We start from the raw sequence: 16,448 nt of genomic DNA on the forward strand, positions 1-16,448 counted from the left end.
ATGAAGGAAACTTTATTACAAATTGATCTTACAGTATCTTAAACTGTCAGTCTAATTCTTCACTCTAAAAGCTGTCCAGATTCCCATGTTCGCAAATGAAATTGTATATCCTTTCACTAAAAATGAAAATTAGTATGGGCCAGCTATGCAACACCTAAGGATTTAGGGTTATGTCTCATAGATTTGCTAAAGATATTTCTGCAGTCAAGTGTCTGATTCCCATGGAAAATCCTTCGTGAATTCCTGAAGTAATCTGTCTGAGCCCTTATAATGTTAAATACCTTTCTAGCTGTGGTTCTGCATGACAATTTTTAAGGAGATAAAAATATTAGCTATAAAAGCTTCATTGTTTTTTTAATTTAACTAATGATTGCAGAATAGTCTTAGTGTTAAGTAGCTTTAATATTTTTCAGAATAGTCAGCACTACATAGCACTATGACTTCTACAGGTGTGTGTTGATGACTTTTAAAATCTTTGATCAGGTTATATCAAAAAATGTGGCTTTTGGACCATATTTTGGTCTTTTTGTAGTTGGTGAGTCTGGATACAAATAACCAGGAGGTTTCTGTTTCTGAACATCTACATGGTCCTTTTATAACACTGACAGTGGGAAAATGGCTCATGTGTGACAGAAAGCTTAATGTGCACCAGTTCTGAATGAGACATGGTGCTATTCACAGCTGCTGTAATTTCAGATACATTGCAAAGTAGAAATAATGGCAGTTTGTTTTCAAATGTTTTACAGCTGAAGATAACAGCTTGTCTCAGAAGAAGAAGATAACAGTGGAAGATCTCTTCAGTGATGATTTCAAAATTCATGACCCAGAGGCTAAGTGGATAACTGGTGAGTGAGGCATGAATGTGTTGTGGTGTCTTTGCTTTGCTTCCTTGCTTTCTGGGTGTCTCTTTATTTCCTTCTTTATTTCTCTGATTCTTTTTTTGCTCCTGAAATTACAGAATCAAGGGGTGGTTGAGGTTGGAAGGGACCTCAGGAGATCATCTTGTCCTACTATCTGCTCAAGCAAGGGCAACTAGAGCTGGTTGCCCAGAACTGTGCTCAAAATTTCAATCCTGAAATTCTTGTTCCAGCTTTCCTCTTGATAAATATGCAAATACTGCTCTGTTATTGTATTTTTTTTTAATTTAAGGCTCTCCAGTGGGCTTGTAACTAAACATTGAAAACTGCAGCCTTTGTCCCAAAGAGCTTCCAGCATTCAGTAGGTGATGTAGCACCTGGTTGGAAGAAGTGACTGGAGCACTATCACAGTCATTATTTTACCATAAACAAAACTTCAGGTTTATATTCCCCCATCAAAACATTTTTTTTCTGGCTGAGAGCTAAAGCATTCCTAAGCAACAGGCAAACAGCGGTCCAGCAGCAGCTGGGCTGGTGCTTGCACACAAGCCATGTGCTCTTTTCATCTTCTGCTGCCTTATGTTTTCTAGTCAGGGGAAAACCAAATAATACTTGAATTAATGCACGTTGTATTTGCTGGAGTAGAGCTGTTTTGGGGATGTAGTTTCCAGCTCTCCCTGGAAATTGCTGCAGTCTGAACAAGCTTTGGCAAGAATAAAATGATTTGTGGTATGCTGTTCATGTAGGTTCCAGTCCAGCTTCTATTATCACTGAAGTTATTAGTTTTTATTTTGAATTTAATGGGGAACTGGATTGAATCCTCCTTCGTGTTTGCCTTACCTTGTCTGTTATGGCCATTGGGAACAATTTTAATACCTGTAATGAAAAGAGAGAGTGGTAAAGGGTAGTGCTGAATTAACGTGTTCCCCAGCCATCCTCAGCACAGCTGTTTCTGACTTCTCCCACCAATCCAGCTACATGGGAAAGCAGTTGTAAACCATACGCACCTTCAAAACACACCTGCTGATGGGCAGGAACTCTTTTTCAGGTCGTGTAGTCTGGGGCAATGGTGCTCCTTATAACCGCTCTCTGGGAATAAGGACAGCGGAAATATTATCTCCACTGAAATTCAGAATTGTTTGTCTAGCATCCTGGGTTTTTTTTAGTACTGATATCCCTTATGGTGGAAGAGGTGTTTTATAGAGACCTTTATTGCTATTTTCTTTATTTGCTAGAGTATAAGGGAGTGATAATGATTTAAATAAACTTTTTCAGGGACAGAGAATGAAGTATTGCCATAGAGCTAGGTATAATATCCCCCATCTGATGAGTACAGCTTTACATGGATGTAAGGCATATTTTCCACAAAACTGTAGTCTTCTGTAAAGAAACAGTATTTCCCATGCTTCTCCAATTATGGTCATGTACTGGTGCCATATAAGCTTTTATTAAGACTCCAATCTTGAATGTTTTCAAATACAACTCCATCTTCCCATATACTCTTACCGACTCCACTGCAATTTAACATCAGCCTTGCCTGATCTGAAATTACTGAAATATTATTTCTGTAAAGGACAAATCACAAAGTAGAGTTGTGTACACATACATAGATATTTTAGAAGGACTTGTTCTGTTGCAGTGCCACTAGTACCACTGATACTGATTTTAATATGTCTAGAGAAATTTTAAGAAGCCAGTAGATATTCTGTAGATTTACCCAAGGATGATTTCACATTCAAGGGCAAGTTGCTAACCTGCAGTGTCATTCATCCAAGGACCCAAAGCCATTTTACAACATTAATTAATTTTCTATGTTACAGTTGTGTTTCACAGCTTTCTCTAGCTGGCTAAGTGGTGGAATTTTGATTAAGGTCCCTGGTAAGCAAGATGAAAGACCAGTAGCCTGATTCCCAATCACACGTTGCAATTGGTCCCTGATTCTCAGTTTTTAGAATATAAATAAAAGACTTTGAAAATACCAAAGCCAAACTAATAAATCTTAGTATAACAAGAGCGCTGGAATGCCTTAGCAGAAAAATTGTATATTTAAAAATTGCACGTTTAAAATTACATGTCAGCTCACAAAATGAGTTGATGTTTTGTGCAGAATCCACATAATTGTTAAAATATAGGTAGATGTCGTTAATCCTTCTTTCCCTTCTTCTCCAGTTAATTATATAGGAAAATATCATGGTCATTCAGAGATCTGCAATAATTGGTCCTCTTGGCACTTAAAGTTTTATTTCCTTCCTTTCCCCCTTCATCATTGCAAATAATGGGAGTTTGGTGGCCTCACCAAAAGATCAAGTGTGCTGCATGTTTAGGAATATTTCAATCATTTGAGGGATTTCCTTCCAAAACAGTTCAGTCAGTAAAATATCTGTGTTCTTCCCAGCAAGTTGAGACTGATTCAAAGTCTATAAATGAGCAAGGTCTTTCCTTTGACTTGAATGAGTGTTAGAGCAAGTGTTAAAATTAAAAAAGTATTTTTTTATTCAGGATGGCACTTAAAACTATGCTGAAAACTCACTGATATTGATGGGATGAGCTGATTCTTAAGCATTTTCTTTATTCACAGTGGGCAAGTGGAAAAATAACATATTTCCGATCAATAGCACCGTCAATCCATTGATTTCAAAGGAGCTAGTGAAAAAGAAAAGAAAAAAAAGAGAGAGAAGTACACTTCCATTGCAAAGATTACAGACTTTCTCTAAGCTTTCAATCAAAACTTATGGGTGGCTGTGGATACATTTGGATCTTTTTTATTGGAATTGCAATTAATTTTACTTAGGTGAGAGATGTGCCGAAGGTGGAACTTTGAACCTCTTAGAACGTTTGTGATGCCATCTGTAATTTCAAATTCCCGTTTGTATTTTTATCCAGTGGTTTAGGGAGAGAAAATATTATTTTGTTTAATTAACTGCTCCTTTCAGTGTCTTCTACTGCCCCAGATATTGTTGTTGCCTCAGTAAGAGCACTCCAGAGGGGAACAACACATTCGTAGACCAGAACTGAGTGCTCCATAGCTTATTTCTAGTTCCATTTCCAGGGACTACTGTCACTTACATTTGCCCTGTAGCATAAGTAAGAACTGGATTTATTGTGAAGGTTTCACTCTTGCTGACATGGTATAGTAGGTATATAGCAATGTAGTGCAGGACATTTGAGATTGTGTTGGTGATCAAATCGTGCAATCCAGGTGCAAAGAGTCCGAGCTGCGTCACTGTTCCAGCCCCATCCATCCCGTGCCTCCTCCTGCACTTGTCTGTTCATTGCTCGGTGCGTCACACCCCACTACATTCCATCTTCATCCTCTATTGTGAGCTTTCCTTTACTGTACAACTGTAATTATGTTGTCCATATGCTAAGCATGCATGCAAGCTCCAATTAGCAGCTCATTTTATACCGTGTCTCTTAAAAGTTGTATTTGATCATTTCCTCATTTACATATCCTCCTCCATACCCCATCAGGAGTGTCCTGTGCTGGCCTTTTGTTAGCTCTCTTACTAATGACAGATGGGCCACTTGTTAGTCTAATCTCTAACTGCTCAGCATTTCTGCTGTCAGGCTGCACAATATTTTGTAATTAGGCTTCACAATTACTGGGCTTTCCCTGTAATTCCTCTCACACAGGATTTTAGTTCAGGTTTCAGAAGAGCTCGCTGGGATACTGCAATGTTCCTGTAGTGGTGGACAGAACCTAGGATAAAGAAGAGTGGTTGCATTTTGTGCTGAAGAGCAGATCAGTCGACCAGTTTGTCCTGAAAACAATAATTCATAGTCAATACCTGGACTTGGCCTGAGAAGCCAGTCAGGTTATGAGTACTGTCTTTGTGGCCTTCCAGAGCTGCAGTGATTCCTTTCAGCTGTGAATCTGATCCTCATCATGGCAGGAGCACTCTGTCGTTTCCACAGGGAAGTAGCATCAAAAAGTGAGCAGGGACATAGCATCAAAAAGCAAGCAGTAAAGCAGTAAAGACTGAACCATATAGAATCATAGAATCATTTTGGTTGGAAGAGATCGTCAAGATCACCGAGTTCAACCATAACTTAGCTCTAGCACTAAACCATGTCCCTAAGAACCTCATCTCTGTGTTTTTTAAACATCTCCGGGGATGGTGACTCAACCACTTCCCTGGGTAGACAGTTCCAATGCCTGACAACCCTTTCTGGGAAGCAACGTTTCCTAATACCCAATCTAAACCTCCCCTCATGCAACCTGAAGCCATTTCCTCTCATCCTATCATTTGCTACTTGGGAGAAGAGACCAACACTCTCCATGCACCACTTGCAGACACTTATGCTTATCTTCTGTCTTTGTACTTAATAGCAAATACATTTTGCCCACATTGAAAGTACTTAGCTGCTGTTGTAGTTAGAAGAACATAATAGCAGCCTATAATATACTGTCTGTGGTTATTACAATTGATTTGATGCAATGTGCCATCATTGCTTACTTCTTGGAGGATGTTTTTCCTGCCTTGCTGCTGTCATCTTGCAAGGCAGAGCTCATGTAGCAGCAGCTGTTGCCAGGATTTTTGGCTGAATGTTAGTGACTAGAGGCTCCAACTAGGAGTGTATCTTCTTTGTGCTTGACACTGGCCAGACACAGTGAGACAGCCCTTGCAAAGAGGTTGTAGCCAAAGGCGAGAACCTGGAACCCTGGAAAGCTAGTATTTATTTTAGTCTGAAGAGAAATAGTGAGTAAATTAGCAAAAGGCTCTGAATGGCATTTTCAGAAATGGCTCAGTTGTTTGGAAACCTGCCACTCAGTGACAGCTAGAACCACCATGAGCCTAGCTTGCATCTGAGAATGGCAGCTAGGCTTTTATCTCAAAAGTCCGTCTGAAAAATGCACTAATAACTAATATCTAAATATAATAGAGTAATTATTTTATCTTTAATATTGAAGCACATATGTTTTATTGCACGTTTTGCTAATAACATCATAGAATCTCTAGGCTCTTTTAAAGTCTAATATTAAATTTAATGACCTGGAACTAATAAGTTTTATTTACCATGCTGAAAAAAGTAATCATGTAGTAACTGAGGTAATTTATTTCAGTTTACCTTCAGTAATAACACTCAGATTGGCAATACTTGGATAGCCCAAATGCCTCCAAGTCTTTTCTGTGCAGTGTAAATCCATTGCTCTATATTGATAAAAGCATTGATGCATTTCAAATGATGCAAATGATTGTTGAGTAAATGAATTATTTATAGTTTGCTTTGCATAGATATTAAGAACTTGGTGAGTTCTAATATTTTTCATTGTGAAAAAATATTTGCTGTAAGGTGCTCCTTTGGCAGCCATTAAGATTAAAATTGCCCTGCTAGAGAGCTGTAATGTGGTTAGTTGGGTTGAGGCTTCTCTCAGCTGCTCATCCATGGACCAAAATATTGACAGCTTCCAAGTGACCATCTGAGTTGTCAAACCTTTCCCTTGGCAAGGTTGGGCTGTTGGCATGAAAGAAAAACTCATTTTTTCTGTTTGTCATCAGAGGAACAAACTCTTCTCACTTGGGCAGTGCAGTTTTCAGTCTTGTGTGTGTTTGGGGTCTGCATTAGGAAGGAACTACAGCTTCTTGAACCCAGGTCCAGCCAGATGAGAACCACACACTTGCCCCAGTTCCTGTCTTGTTTTAAATAAATGTAAGCTAGAATGTGCTCACAGGTGGTTTTGCTAGTGTAAATCTGGTGAAGGCATAAAGCAAATTGGGTTGCTCTGATTGCTTCATTGCCCACCTTGCTAAAGATACTGGTTAATTAATTTTGATGTGTTTTAAATATGTTTTAAAAAGGCTTAAGTGAATGAATATACTAGCCTTAATGGTTCAAAGAGAACCTGTCCCACTCCAGATTCTTGTATGCCCAGCCTCATGGCAGCTTATTTCTGCAGTACTTTTCTGAGTGCTCTGGCTTTTCAAATGTACTTGAAACATTTTCTAAGAGACACAGCTGGAGCACAGCACATTGGTTTGTGTTTAAGGTTTCAGTGAACTTCCACCTCCAATAACAAAGAGCCCCACAGCCCTAAGGGGCCCTAACGGTGACCTTATGCTGAGGTAAAGACACCGCACTAAAGGAAAATACTTTGTGGACCAGACGAAAATACAAGGAAAGGACTGAAGAAAGCTTTTCTGGTCTAGAACTTCATGGAAGTGTGTGGCACTGCTGCTTGGTCGCCCCCACGTGGAAGTTTTGCTGGGGATGGCCTTTAGAAACCCTCTGTTGTGATTCATGAAGACACGGATGCTGGTTAAATAATCACACAGTGAACTTCTGTGTAGTGCTGGTGTCAGTGGAAATGTCCACGTGCTTTAGAGATGGTTGATCACTATTCTTAGTCTAAAAGACTTAATGAAGTGACAACCTGTGTTGCCAAAGTAGCATAAAGGCTCATGCTCTGTCATGATTGTCACAATGAAAAAGAAGATAGGAAAATGTTAAACTTTGAACCATAATTTTGATTTTAGACCCCATCTTGGAACATCTTCTTCAAAGATTTCTGTGTATCTCTACCCTGAGAACACTGAAAAGAAGTTGCCCTGCTCCTGCCTTTCAGCTACTAGGCAACTGCTGAGGTTCAGTAGTGACAGTACCATTTCACTAAAGGCAGGAAACACAGGAATTCATGGTCTTTTAACAGATTGTAACAGGCTGTGGAGGAGACCGTTTCTGCCATGTAGCTGTTTTGTTCATTACTGCTAGAGAGAATGAAATGAGAAATCAATTTGGCTCTTTTAAAAATTAATACAGTCTGCAGGAGCAAGCTGGAGAGAAGCTCCATATCTTGTCTTAGGAGAGCCTCAGTACCCAGCTCTCTGCAGTGCTGGGGTGCTGGTGGGGCATATGTGCTGCAATAATCTGAGAAAATTGTCCTTTGGCATATACAACAACTTCTGAATTTAGAGGGAGAAATTACTGGAGAAAGTCCTGTTTGTGAAAAATGTCACACCCTAGAAAAGCAGAAGTAACACTATAATGGTCAAATATTTAACTTTTTTTTGGTGGGTTTTTTGAGTAGTTTGATGTCTTGAGGAGGTCAAGATTTTCATATGTGCGAAACCCTGTATTTAAGAGCCTCCTTAGGCAACCTAATTGTTCCAAAGCCTGCTGGACTCTAACCATTCCTTTGTGTGTCACTGACTGTTGTTGGGCCTCCAAATCAAATATGCTCTTGAGGTACCAAAACATGGCTTTAGCTACTGAACATCTAAATACTCTTATGCAGTAAAAAAATGTCCTCAGACTTTCAGTGCAATAGCTTTACGTTTGTCACCTCTCTCCATCTTGCCAGGTTGAGTGAAGAATCTGGCCCAGGGGCAGGGCTGGTGGCATGAAAGTCACGTGGGAGAAACAAGATGAAAGGGAACAAGTGATGAGGAGTGCATTGGCAGTGTGATGCTGCACAGAGAGGATGGGATGCAGAGTCACTTGGGGAAGAAGCCCAGGCAAGTGGGGAGGATCTTGGGGGTGTACAAGGAGGAGGAAGAGCTGGAGTTGTGCAAAGGGTGAAAATGAGCCTGGAAGTCAGTACTGTGATGTTGCCTGAGAAATGGCTTAAGGGCCTAAGATGAAGAGCTGGAAAATACATTTGATTGCTTGGGTAATATCAAATGGAACAATTAGTGATTCAAAGGTGGCTGGAAGAGGCAGAAGATATCCTTGGAGTTCAGTTCTCTTTCTTGTCAGAGTCCTACTAACGCCTACTCCCATAACTGTCAATTTTGTTCCTGCTGATTTTTTAAAATGAAGCAGGAAAAATAGGTTTCCCTGTGACAGGCAACATGATGGTCACACTCTCACATGTTGGATCAGCAAGCTGGTTTCCTATACTTTATATAGACATTAGCAAAACCAGATTCCCCATTTCCCTTTCAAGCCCAGCTACACTAAAATTAGTGCTTTTCTCTCAAAGTTACTCAGAAGCGAAGTGGTGTCTCCTGCTGTGGCCATGTCTACTACTGAGGAGCAGCTTCAGGGATGATCAAAGGTCTGGAACAGCTCTGCTATGAGGACAAGATGAGAGAGTTTGGGTGTTCAGCTGGAGAAGAGAAGGGTCCGTGGAGACCTTATTGCGGCCTTTCAATACTTAAAGGGGGCCAGAAAAAGATGTGGCCAGAAAGTGGGGTGAAAGGGGCCAGAAAGATGGGGACAGACTTTTTAGAAGGGCATGTTATGACAGGACAAGGGGTGATGGTTTTAAACTAGAAGAGGGAAGATTCAGGCTGGACATAGGGAAGAAATTTTTTACAATGAGGGTGGTGATACCCTGTCCCAGGTTGACCAGAGAGGTGGTTGATGCCCCATCCCTGGAGACATCCCAGGCCAGGCTGGATGGGGTTCTGAGCAACCTGATCTGGGTGAAGATGTCCCTGCTCATGGCAGGGGTGGCACTGGATGAGCTTTGGAGGTCCCTTCTAACCCAAACTCTTCTATGATTCTATGATGAATTTGAAGCTGTAAAAGATGTGAAAGGTAGGACCATGTGGGTGCCTTTGTGTGTTATATTTGCAGATTTGAGATAAAAATCCATGGGAATTAGGTAGAAGCTGCCCTCTTGGCCCCTTGTCGTCATGCTTTATGTCACACCAAGTGCAGAGCTCTGTGCTCTGTACGACTGGTGGCTAATGCAAACTGCTAAATTCAGTGCTGTGTCCTTTTACCCTGCTAGCCAGGCAGACATACTGCAACTGCACCCAGTTCTCAGCAGGAGAGCCTTTTGATTAAAAAAGAAAAAAAGGAAAACAGCAGGAATAGAAATGGAAAGGAAACATCATGCTGCCACAGGGAGCGGCTGCACGCACAGGGGACTTTTGAAGATGCAGCTCACATCAGCAGTGCTTTTGCTGCTGGAAGAAGAGAAATGCATGTGGCAGTTCTGTCTACATGCCTACATGCTTGACAGTCTGAAGCCAGTTAAAAAAGGATTTGTTGGTTTTGTTTTGTTCTCATTTGTATAGTTTTCATTTGATTCAAAGTGGTTTGAAATAAAAATCTGCTGCTCTCAGAGCCAAAGGAAAGGCACTAGTTATACAGGGGTTTAACAGGGAGAGGGATTAGGTGTTTTCTCAGTGGGTGTTAGTTAAAAATCCAGGTGAAGAACTGGATGTACAGTGTGACACTGTGATATTCACTTCCCTGCTTGACACCTGTGAAGAGGGTAACCATGAGTTCCCAGCCCCTGGAGAAGGGGGAACTGCTGTGACAGAAATTGTCTTCGATAAGCCTTTAAAAGGATGGTCATAATTGCAGCATGGCTGGCTGAAGTTGCACTAAAATAAAGTTGTTTTTTTTTTTCTCTTTTTCTTTATTTTTTTATTTCTTTGTTTCTTCAGAGTATAGCACAGTAAAGAGGAGGGATAGAAACAAGCAAAGCCATACTCCAGGGTGATGGAGCAAGTTGGACACAGCAGAGCATGATGTCTTCCCTTGTCCTGGGAGGCTGCCAGTGTCTCACCATGAAGAGGGTTGATTTGGGAGGGAGTAAGAAACATATTTCATTTAAATCTACCACTGATAAGAAAATCTGGGCAGATAGGTGGGGAATTCAGTTTTGAGCTCTAGGAAGGGAAGATCAAGAGAGTTTGCGTGAACTTGTTGAAGGTTTTCATAAGAGACTGGTCTAAGGGTGGAAAAGTTTTGGGAAAGGAGGACCCAGGAGATGATAATCTAGGAAAAAACAGAGGGAAGAAATAAGGTGCGTAATTGCAGGATATGCCGGGAAAGAAACACATTGAGGGAAGGGCTGTAAAGGGATCGTAGAGAAAGGAGAGCTCTTCAGGGTGTTTGGATCTTTGTTAAGCAGATGATCCCAATTGCACCATCATGCTGTTACCTTCAGTTGTGATTTCCAGAAAGGTTTATGTCTTTAGATACAGTTCATCTTCAGGTATCCTCTATTCTGTAGGAGACAACTTGCTTTCTTCAAACAAACAAACAAAACCCCAAAACAACAAAAACAACAACAATAAAGAACAAATAAACAAACAAAAACCAAACAAACAAACCCCCCCCCCCAAAACGACTTTTCATACTGCACTGCCTGAGTTTGTTGAAGATTTTGACTTGGTGCAAAGCATGTTCTCCTGCCTCAGTAACTTTCCCTGAGCTTGCTCCTCCGCTCTTAGGCACTTGATCATAGTGCTTACCAAGGATTAATTAGAAAAGTATTTATTCTTCTATTTGTTTCTTTTAATCAACATTAAATAAATATATGATGAGATACAGATTTCCTAATTTGGAGATGGGAAATACTGTATTTTTGGTGATTAAACTTTTTATCAGATATTTGTAATTGAATATTTAACAGGCAAAGATTTATTTATCTAAGACAGAAAGTCTCTGGTGACTTTGGATCTCCTGGCTGTATTAAGCTGTAGAACATATTGGAAGCAGTACTTTTTTTTTTTTTTTTCTTACAAGAAATAGTACCAGTCTTACATATTTAATTAAAAGAAATTTAGAATGAGATAATTATCACTGATAAAGGGAACATAAAATTATACTTTAAAATGCGGATATACAAATCTCACATTAGTGAAAATTCATTTAAGAACAGAGGAGACCAAAGGTCTGTCCAGACCAAAATCCTGTTCCCATAGGAGGCAGTACATGTGTGCAAGAGGATGAGTGAGAGCACGGAGAACTTCACACACTTTTTAGGATAGGGAATTACCAGTTCCTCTTGTGCTTTCTCTATTTAGTAACCCCAGAAGTGTTTCTTTTCCAAGGCACTTGCCAAGTGTCCTCCAGAGCCCCTTGCATCAACCATGTCCTTCATCAAGTAGTTTCACTGGCCTAAGACCTGTTGCATGAGAAACTGCCTCATTTTGCTTATTTGGAAGTTTGCTCCCATACGCTTGGCTTGATGGCCCTTAGATCAGTGCTTTGGATTATTACTGTTGTTTCTTGAATGTTTTCCGTCTCTAATATATCATTTTAGAGATGATAGGATGATAATTACATGTGAGATTTACATCGAAGTATCAGGATTGAGTTCTCAAATGTGTTCAAATTATTTGAGTTTCATGGCACTTTAAGGCAAGAGCATGCACGTAATATGACTTATTTGAACCCAAAGAAAAGCCAGGAGATTTTTCAGTGTGTTAGGATTAAAATCTATAGGCCTCATTACCAAATTCTACCACACTGACTGATCGCAATGCCATAGAATCATGCGATACATGTACTCAGCAGGGTTTTTACAGCTTCATGTGAAACTAGTGCTGGGTCTATACACATGCCCCTGAATTTTAAACCTGATTACTTTGCTGACATCTCTTTCCATTGCCAGAAATGAGCAATAATCTCTGGTAGAAAATAAGGTGAGCCTGTAAGTGATCCTGAGACAGAAGCAGCCATGCATACTGAGAAGTAATCCCTGAGATTATCGGAGTGTAACACCTCTTAAAAACCACTTCTAGTGCTTCACAGGAAAATAACTCAAGGTATGACAATAAGTACAAAAAGGTTAGAGAAGGAAAACAAAATGAAAGGAAAAAGAAAGTGAGAAAAAACTTGCTAGAACATTTGCTTGATGAAGAGAAAAAATATGAACATGCAACCAGGTTTGTGTATGGCTGGGCAGGGAATTTGTCTTCACAACACTGCCAGCTAGATATGATGCCAAATTTTCATTTTGCTACTTGACTTAAAGTCCCAGCTTCTGGAGACAGATGATTTACAAAATTACTTACTTTGATTCAAGAAGAGAATGAAATAAATCTTAAACTTTTTAGTACTCAAAGACATTTTTGAAATTATGTCTAAATGGCCTTTCAAAAGCTAAATGCATTTGGGAGATAAATGAAAAGAACCCAATTTTTAATTTCTTTAGAAAAGATATTTTAAAAATATGAAGTTCTTTTGAAGCCTTATACCTGATTTGTCAATGCTTAAGATTTGTAATAATTCACAAAATCTGGGTAATCAGCTTCAAAGCATTTTCACTTTCCAGGGAGGGCAGAATACAATGACATGGATGGAAAAAAAAAGCTAAACAACATCTAGTAAAAAGGCAGTGGGAAATTTCAAAGCTCAGGCCAAAAAGAGAAAAAAGTTTCAGCTCAGAAGTAATTTCACTATAAAAGTCAAAATTTTGGATCTACTGGATAAATTATGGTTGTTTGGCATGCATTGGAACTTGTGTGTTGCAGGGATGGTAAATCCAGCAGTTCTTTAGGCTCATTGTAGTTATGTTCAGTGTGGTCATTCATGCACAATAAGTCAGTCTAGGTGCTGCTTGGAAGTGTTGGCCTTACCGTCCACGTGCTGTAGGAACATCTGAATACTGAGGTACCATCACGTGAGCTGAGAAGAACCAGCAAGACTTGGACAGCCATATAAAATCCACCAATTCTGCCTCAATAAAGCATCTAGAAATTTTTCCAATAGGCTAACTTATTATTGCCCCAATAAACACTCATTCTCCGTTCAGCAGTCAGTTTTCCTGTTTTCTACTGGACAAGAGCCCACACCCCAAACCTGCTCCTGAGCTGGTGCTGTTGCCCAACCACCTGCGGGGGCTGAGCTGGCCCATACACACCTTAATGGAATTAATACACATATGCTGGGCCATATGAAGCTGTTTTTACAGCTGTTTATTGTTACTTCGGTTGATGAACTCACTAATTTTACTAGATATATTTCATGGAAGACTTGTGCATGAGCCAAGACCCTTATTAATAATTTGGAGGTATCTTTTACTTCCTAGTGGGAATGCGGGCTGTAAACTGTGCCACAAAAAAAGTCTAAAAACCTTTTTTTAAAATATTGCTAAAAGTACATGTGTACATATATTTGTTCCGTGTGTTCTGTATTTTCCTTCTTCCAGGTTTTAATTTCAGGGGCAGCATTTGTGAGACTTTACTATTACCTTTTGCCTTGAAGCATTTAGCTAATACCAGACTGGGTAGCATATAGATATGGCATTAAAACAAATTAACCTGTAACATTTATTGCTTATTTCTTTTCTGTTTTTAATGCCTTACAAAGGAAGTGTGCTGGTTTGACTGAAAATGAGTTAATTTTCTTCATGTAGTTAGAAACCTTTCTTTTTCATAGCTAGCACAGTCATTATTTGGACTTAGTTTGAGAACAAGAGATAACACCACAGCACAGAGTTAATGTTTTTAATTGCTCTGGTCTGAGAACCAAGGACATTCTGAGCACTCTGTTCACAGGTGTGAGGCATTGAGGAAGGAGGACTTGGATGGGGCAGAGCTTGACTGACATCCACACTGATCAATGAGAGTATTCCACCCCATTAGCATCATGCTTCAGATATAAAGAGAGTCAGGATCTTCTGATCTCTTTTACTTCTTCACTTTCTTCATTCTTTCTGTCAGAGCTAGGAGAGTTCTATTCAGGACTTTTGTTAGTTTGGCCTTTTGCCATCCTAATGTTTGCAGAGGCCTCTGGACCTTTCTGCCTTTTTCCTACTTTCTCTCTCCGGAATCAGCTTTGGAAACAGGTGCTGTTTCCTGGGACTGGCTGTTCGGTGTGGGTGGAGTTCGTTAGGAATTGCATTGAGTATTTTTTTATTTTATATTCTATTTCTATTTTATATATGTATATTTACTAGTAGTGTATTAGTGTTTTGTTATTTTACTAAACTGTGTTTATCTCAATCCATGTTTCTCCCTTCTCTTTCAATTCTATTCCCTATTTGGGGATAGGGAGGGAGGTGAGAAAGTGGCTGTTGTGGTTGTCTTGTTAGCTCAGGTTAAGCCACAACAGGAAGATATTTTATGAGTAGGATTATAATACCTGTAATAGTTATATTCCTGATTTTTTTTCCTAATGAGCACAGAATGGCTAATATGGCTAAATTATCAGGCCAGAACAGTATGAGTATGAAAAATATGTCAGGGTTTATTAGAATTCTGTATTTTATATTTTATTTCCTTCTCTTAAGGGAGGAAACTGAGAACATATAATCAATTTTCTGTTGCAATTGACTTTTTTGGGAGAAAAATATTGAACTATATTCAGGAGAAAACAATGCCCAAAATAGCATGTTTTTATCCAGTTTGAGGGACATTATCACCTTGACAGCTACAGTGAGTTTGGGTTGCACCATCCAAAAGAGATAGATTTTAGTGGCAATAGGCACGCTCCAGAGAAGGATAAAGACCATGACAAAAGCATGGAAATGCATGATAAAAAGGAGCATTGCCCAGAGTAACAAAATCAAAACAAAAAAGGATATGGAAAATAAAGAAAAAATATGAAGTTTTAGACTAGATATAAGGAAGAATTTTTTACACTGAGGGTGATGAAACACTGGCCTAGGTTGCCCAGAGAAGTGGTGGATGCCCCATCCCTGGAGACATCCCAGGCCAGGCTGGACTGGGTTCTGAGCAACCTGATCTGGGTGAAGATGTCCCTGCTCATGGCAGGGGTGGCACTGGATGAGCTTTGGAGGTCCCTTCCAACCCAAACTCTTCTATGATTCTGAGAAATCGAATTCTATTAATCAAATAAGAACATTCTTTGGATTTAATGCCATCTGAGTAAAGATTTAGCCCATTGAGAATCCATTGAGAAGATACTTTTGGACAGAAAGTTGACCAGGATTTAAGGAAGGGACCACTCATTATTTTGATGCAACCATTTTTCATTCGTTATACTTAAACCAGATGTTCCTATTGGCTCTTTTCTTTCAGTGCCTGCATCAGCACATTTGCCCTTTTAGCAGCAAACCACTAATTCAAGACCATTATCATGCAGAACACTGAATGATGTGTGATGTCAGTTCCTTGGCAGAGCAGGGAATGGGAACAAGAATAAGTAGAATAAGAAATTCAGGAATCATTTCTAGGATTTGGTATGAGAGTTCCTGCAGGATCCAGCCCAGTCACTGCAGGCAAACTCATTTGAGATGTTAAGGAAAAGCTCAACTTCTACTAATAGCTGACACTATTTTTTTCATTCCCCTCATCAGCAGCCTGTTTTAGAATTATTATATAATATATATAATTGCAAACTGCTCCCCCTATTAGCAGTTCCCTTGCAGTTGGGTGTGGGGAGTCTCTCCTCCCCTCCAGATGCTGTTCCTTGCAGGGTCTGCTCCCCAGCATCACACTCAATTATTTATTAACGGTTCTTTGCAAGTGTTGAGAGCTCTGTAACATGGTGCCCTCTTGTGACCAGTCCAAAACCAGTAATTACACACCAGTAACCAAAACGTGTACGATGTTGGATTTCATGTCTTATCCGCCTTGATTTTCAAAAGTCTGGAGTCCAGGTGATGGCCATGGCTCTGCCAGCCACCTTTTACAGCTGGACTTCAGCACAGTCATACTTAATCAGAAACAACTGAATAAAAGAGATTGTGAATTATTGCACACAAAGATAATTAAAACCCCATCCAGAGATGTATACACAGAATTTTTGCTTGTTAATATACATAGATCTCATCTGTACTGAAATTTCAGTACTTTGCCTACGATAATAATAATGAAAAGAAAAAGCCACTTCATACGTTCTTTCTCTTTGTCATGGCCACTAACAAGTGTCATTTGTTTGGGGGCAAAGAGAAGGAGGTGAGGAAGTGCACAGAGAAATTAAGAAAGCAAGCTATGG

General features: G+C 39.7%; 1 protein-coding gene across 6 annotated transcripts in view; it reads left to right on the plus strand.

Annotated features, from left to right (window-relative positions):
- Positions 1–16,448, plus strand: part of DPP6 (dipeptidyl peptidase like 6) — a 558,611-nt gene that overhangs the window by 388,477 nt on the left and 153,686 nt on the right. For all 6 annotated transcript variants that reach the window (XM_065050444.1, XM_021285572.2, XM_065050443.1 and 3 more), the window contains exon 3: positions 747–845. In XM_065050444.1, the coding sequence (XP_064906516.1) occupies positions 747–845 (99 nt within the window). The remainder of the gene's footprint in view (positions 1–746; positions 846–16,448) is intronic.

The sequence above is a fragment of the Columba livia genome, chromosome 2 (assembly GCF_036013475.1).
Source record: "Columba livia isolate bColLiv1 breed racing homer chromosome 2, bColLiv1.pat.W.v2, whole genome shotgun sequence".
NCBI classification, from domain to species: domain Eukaryota; kingdom Metazoa; phylum Chordata; class Aves; order Columbiformes; family Columbidae; genus Columba; species Columba livia.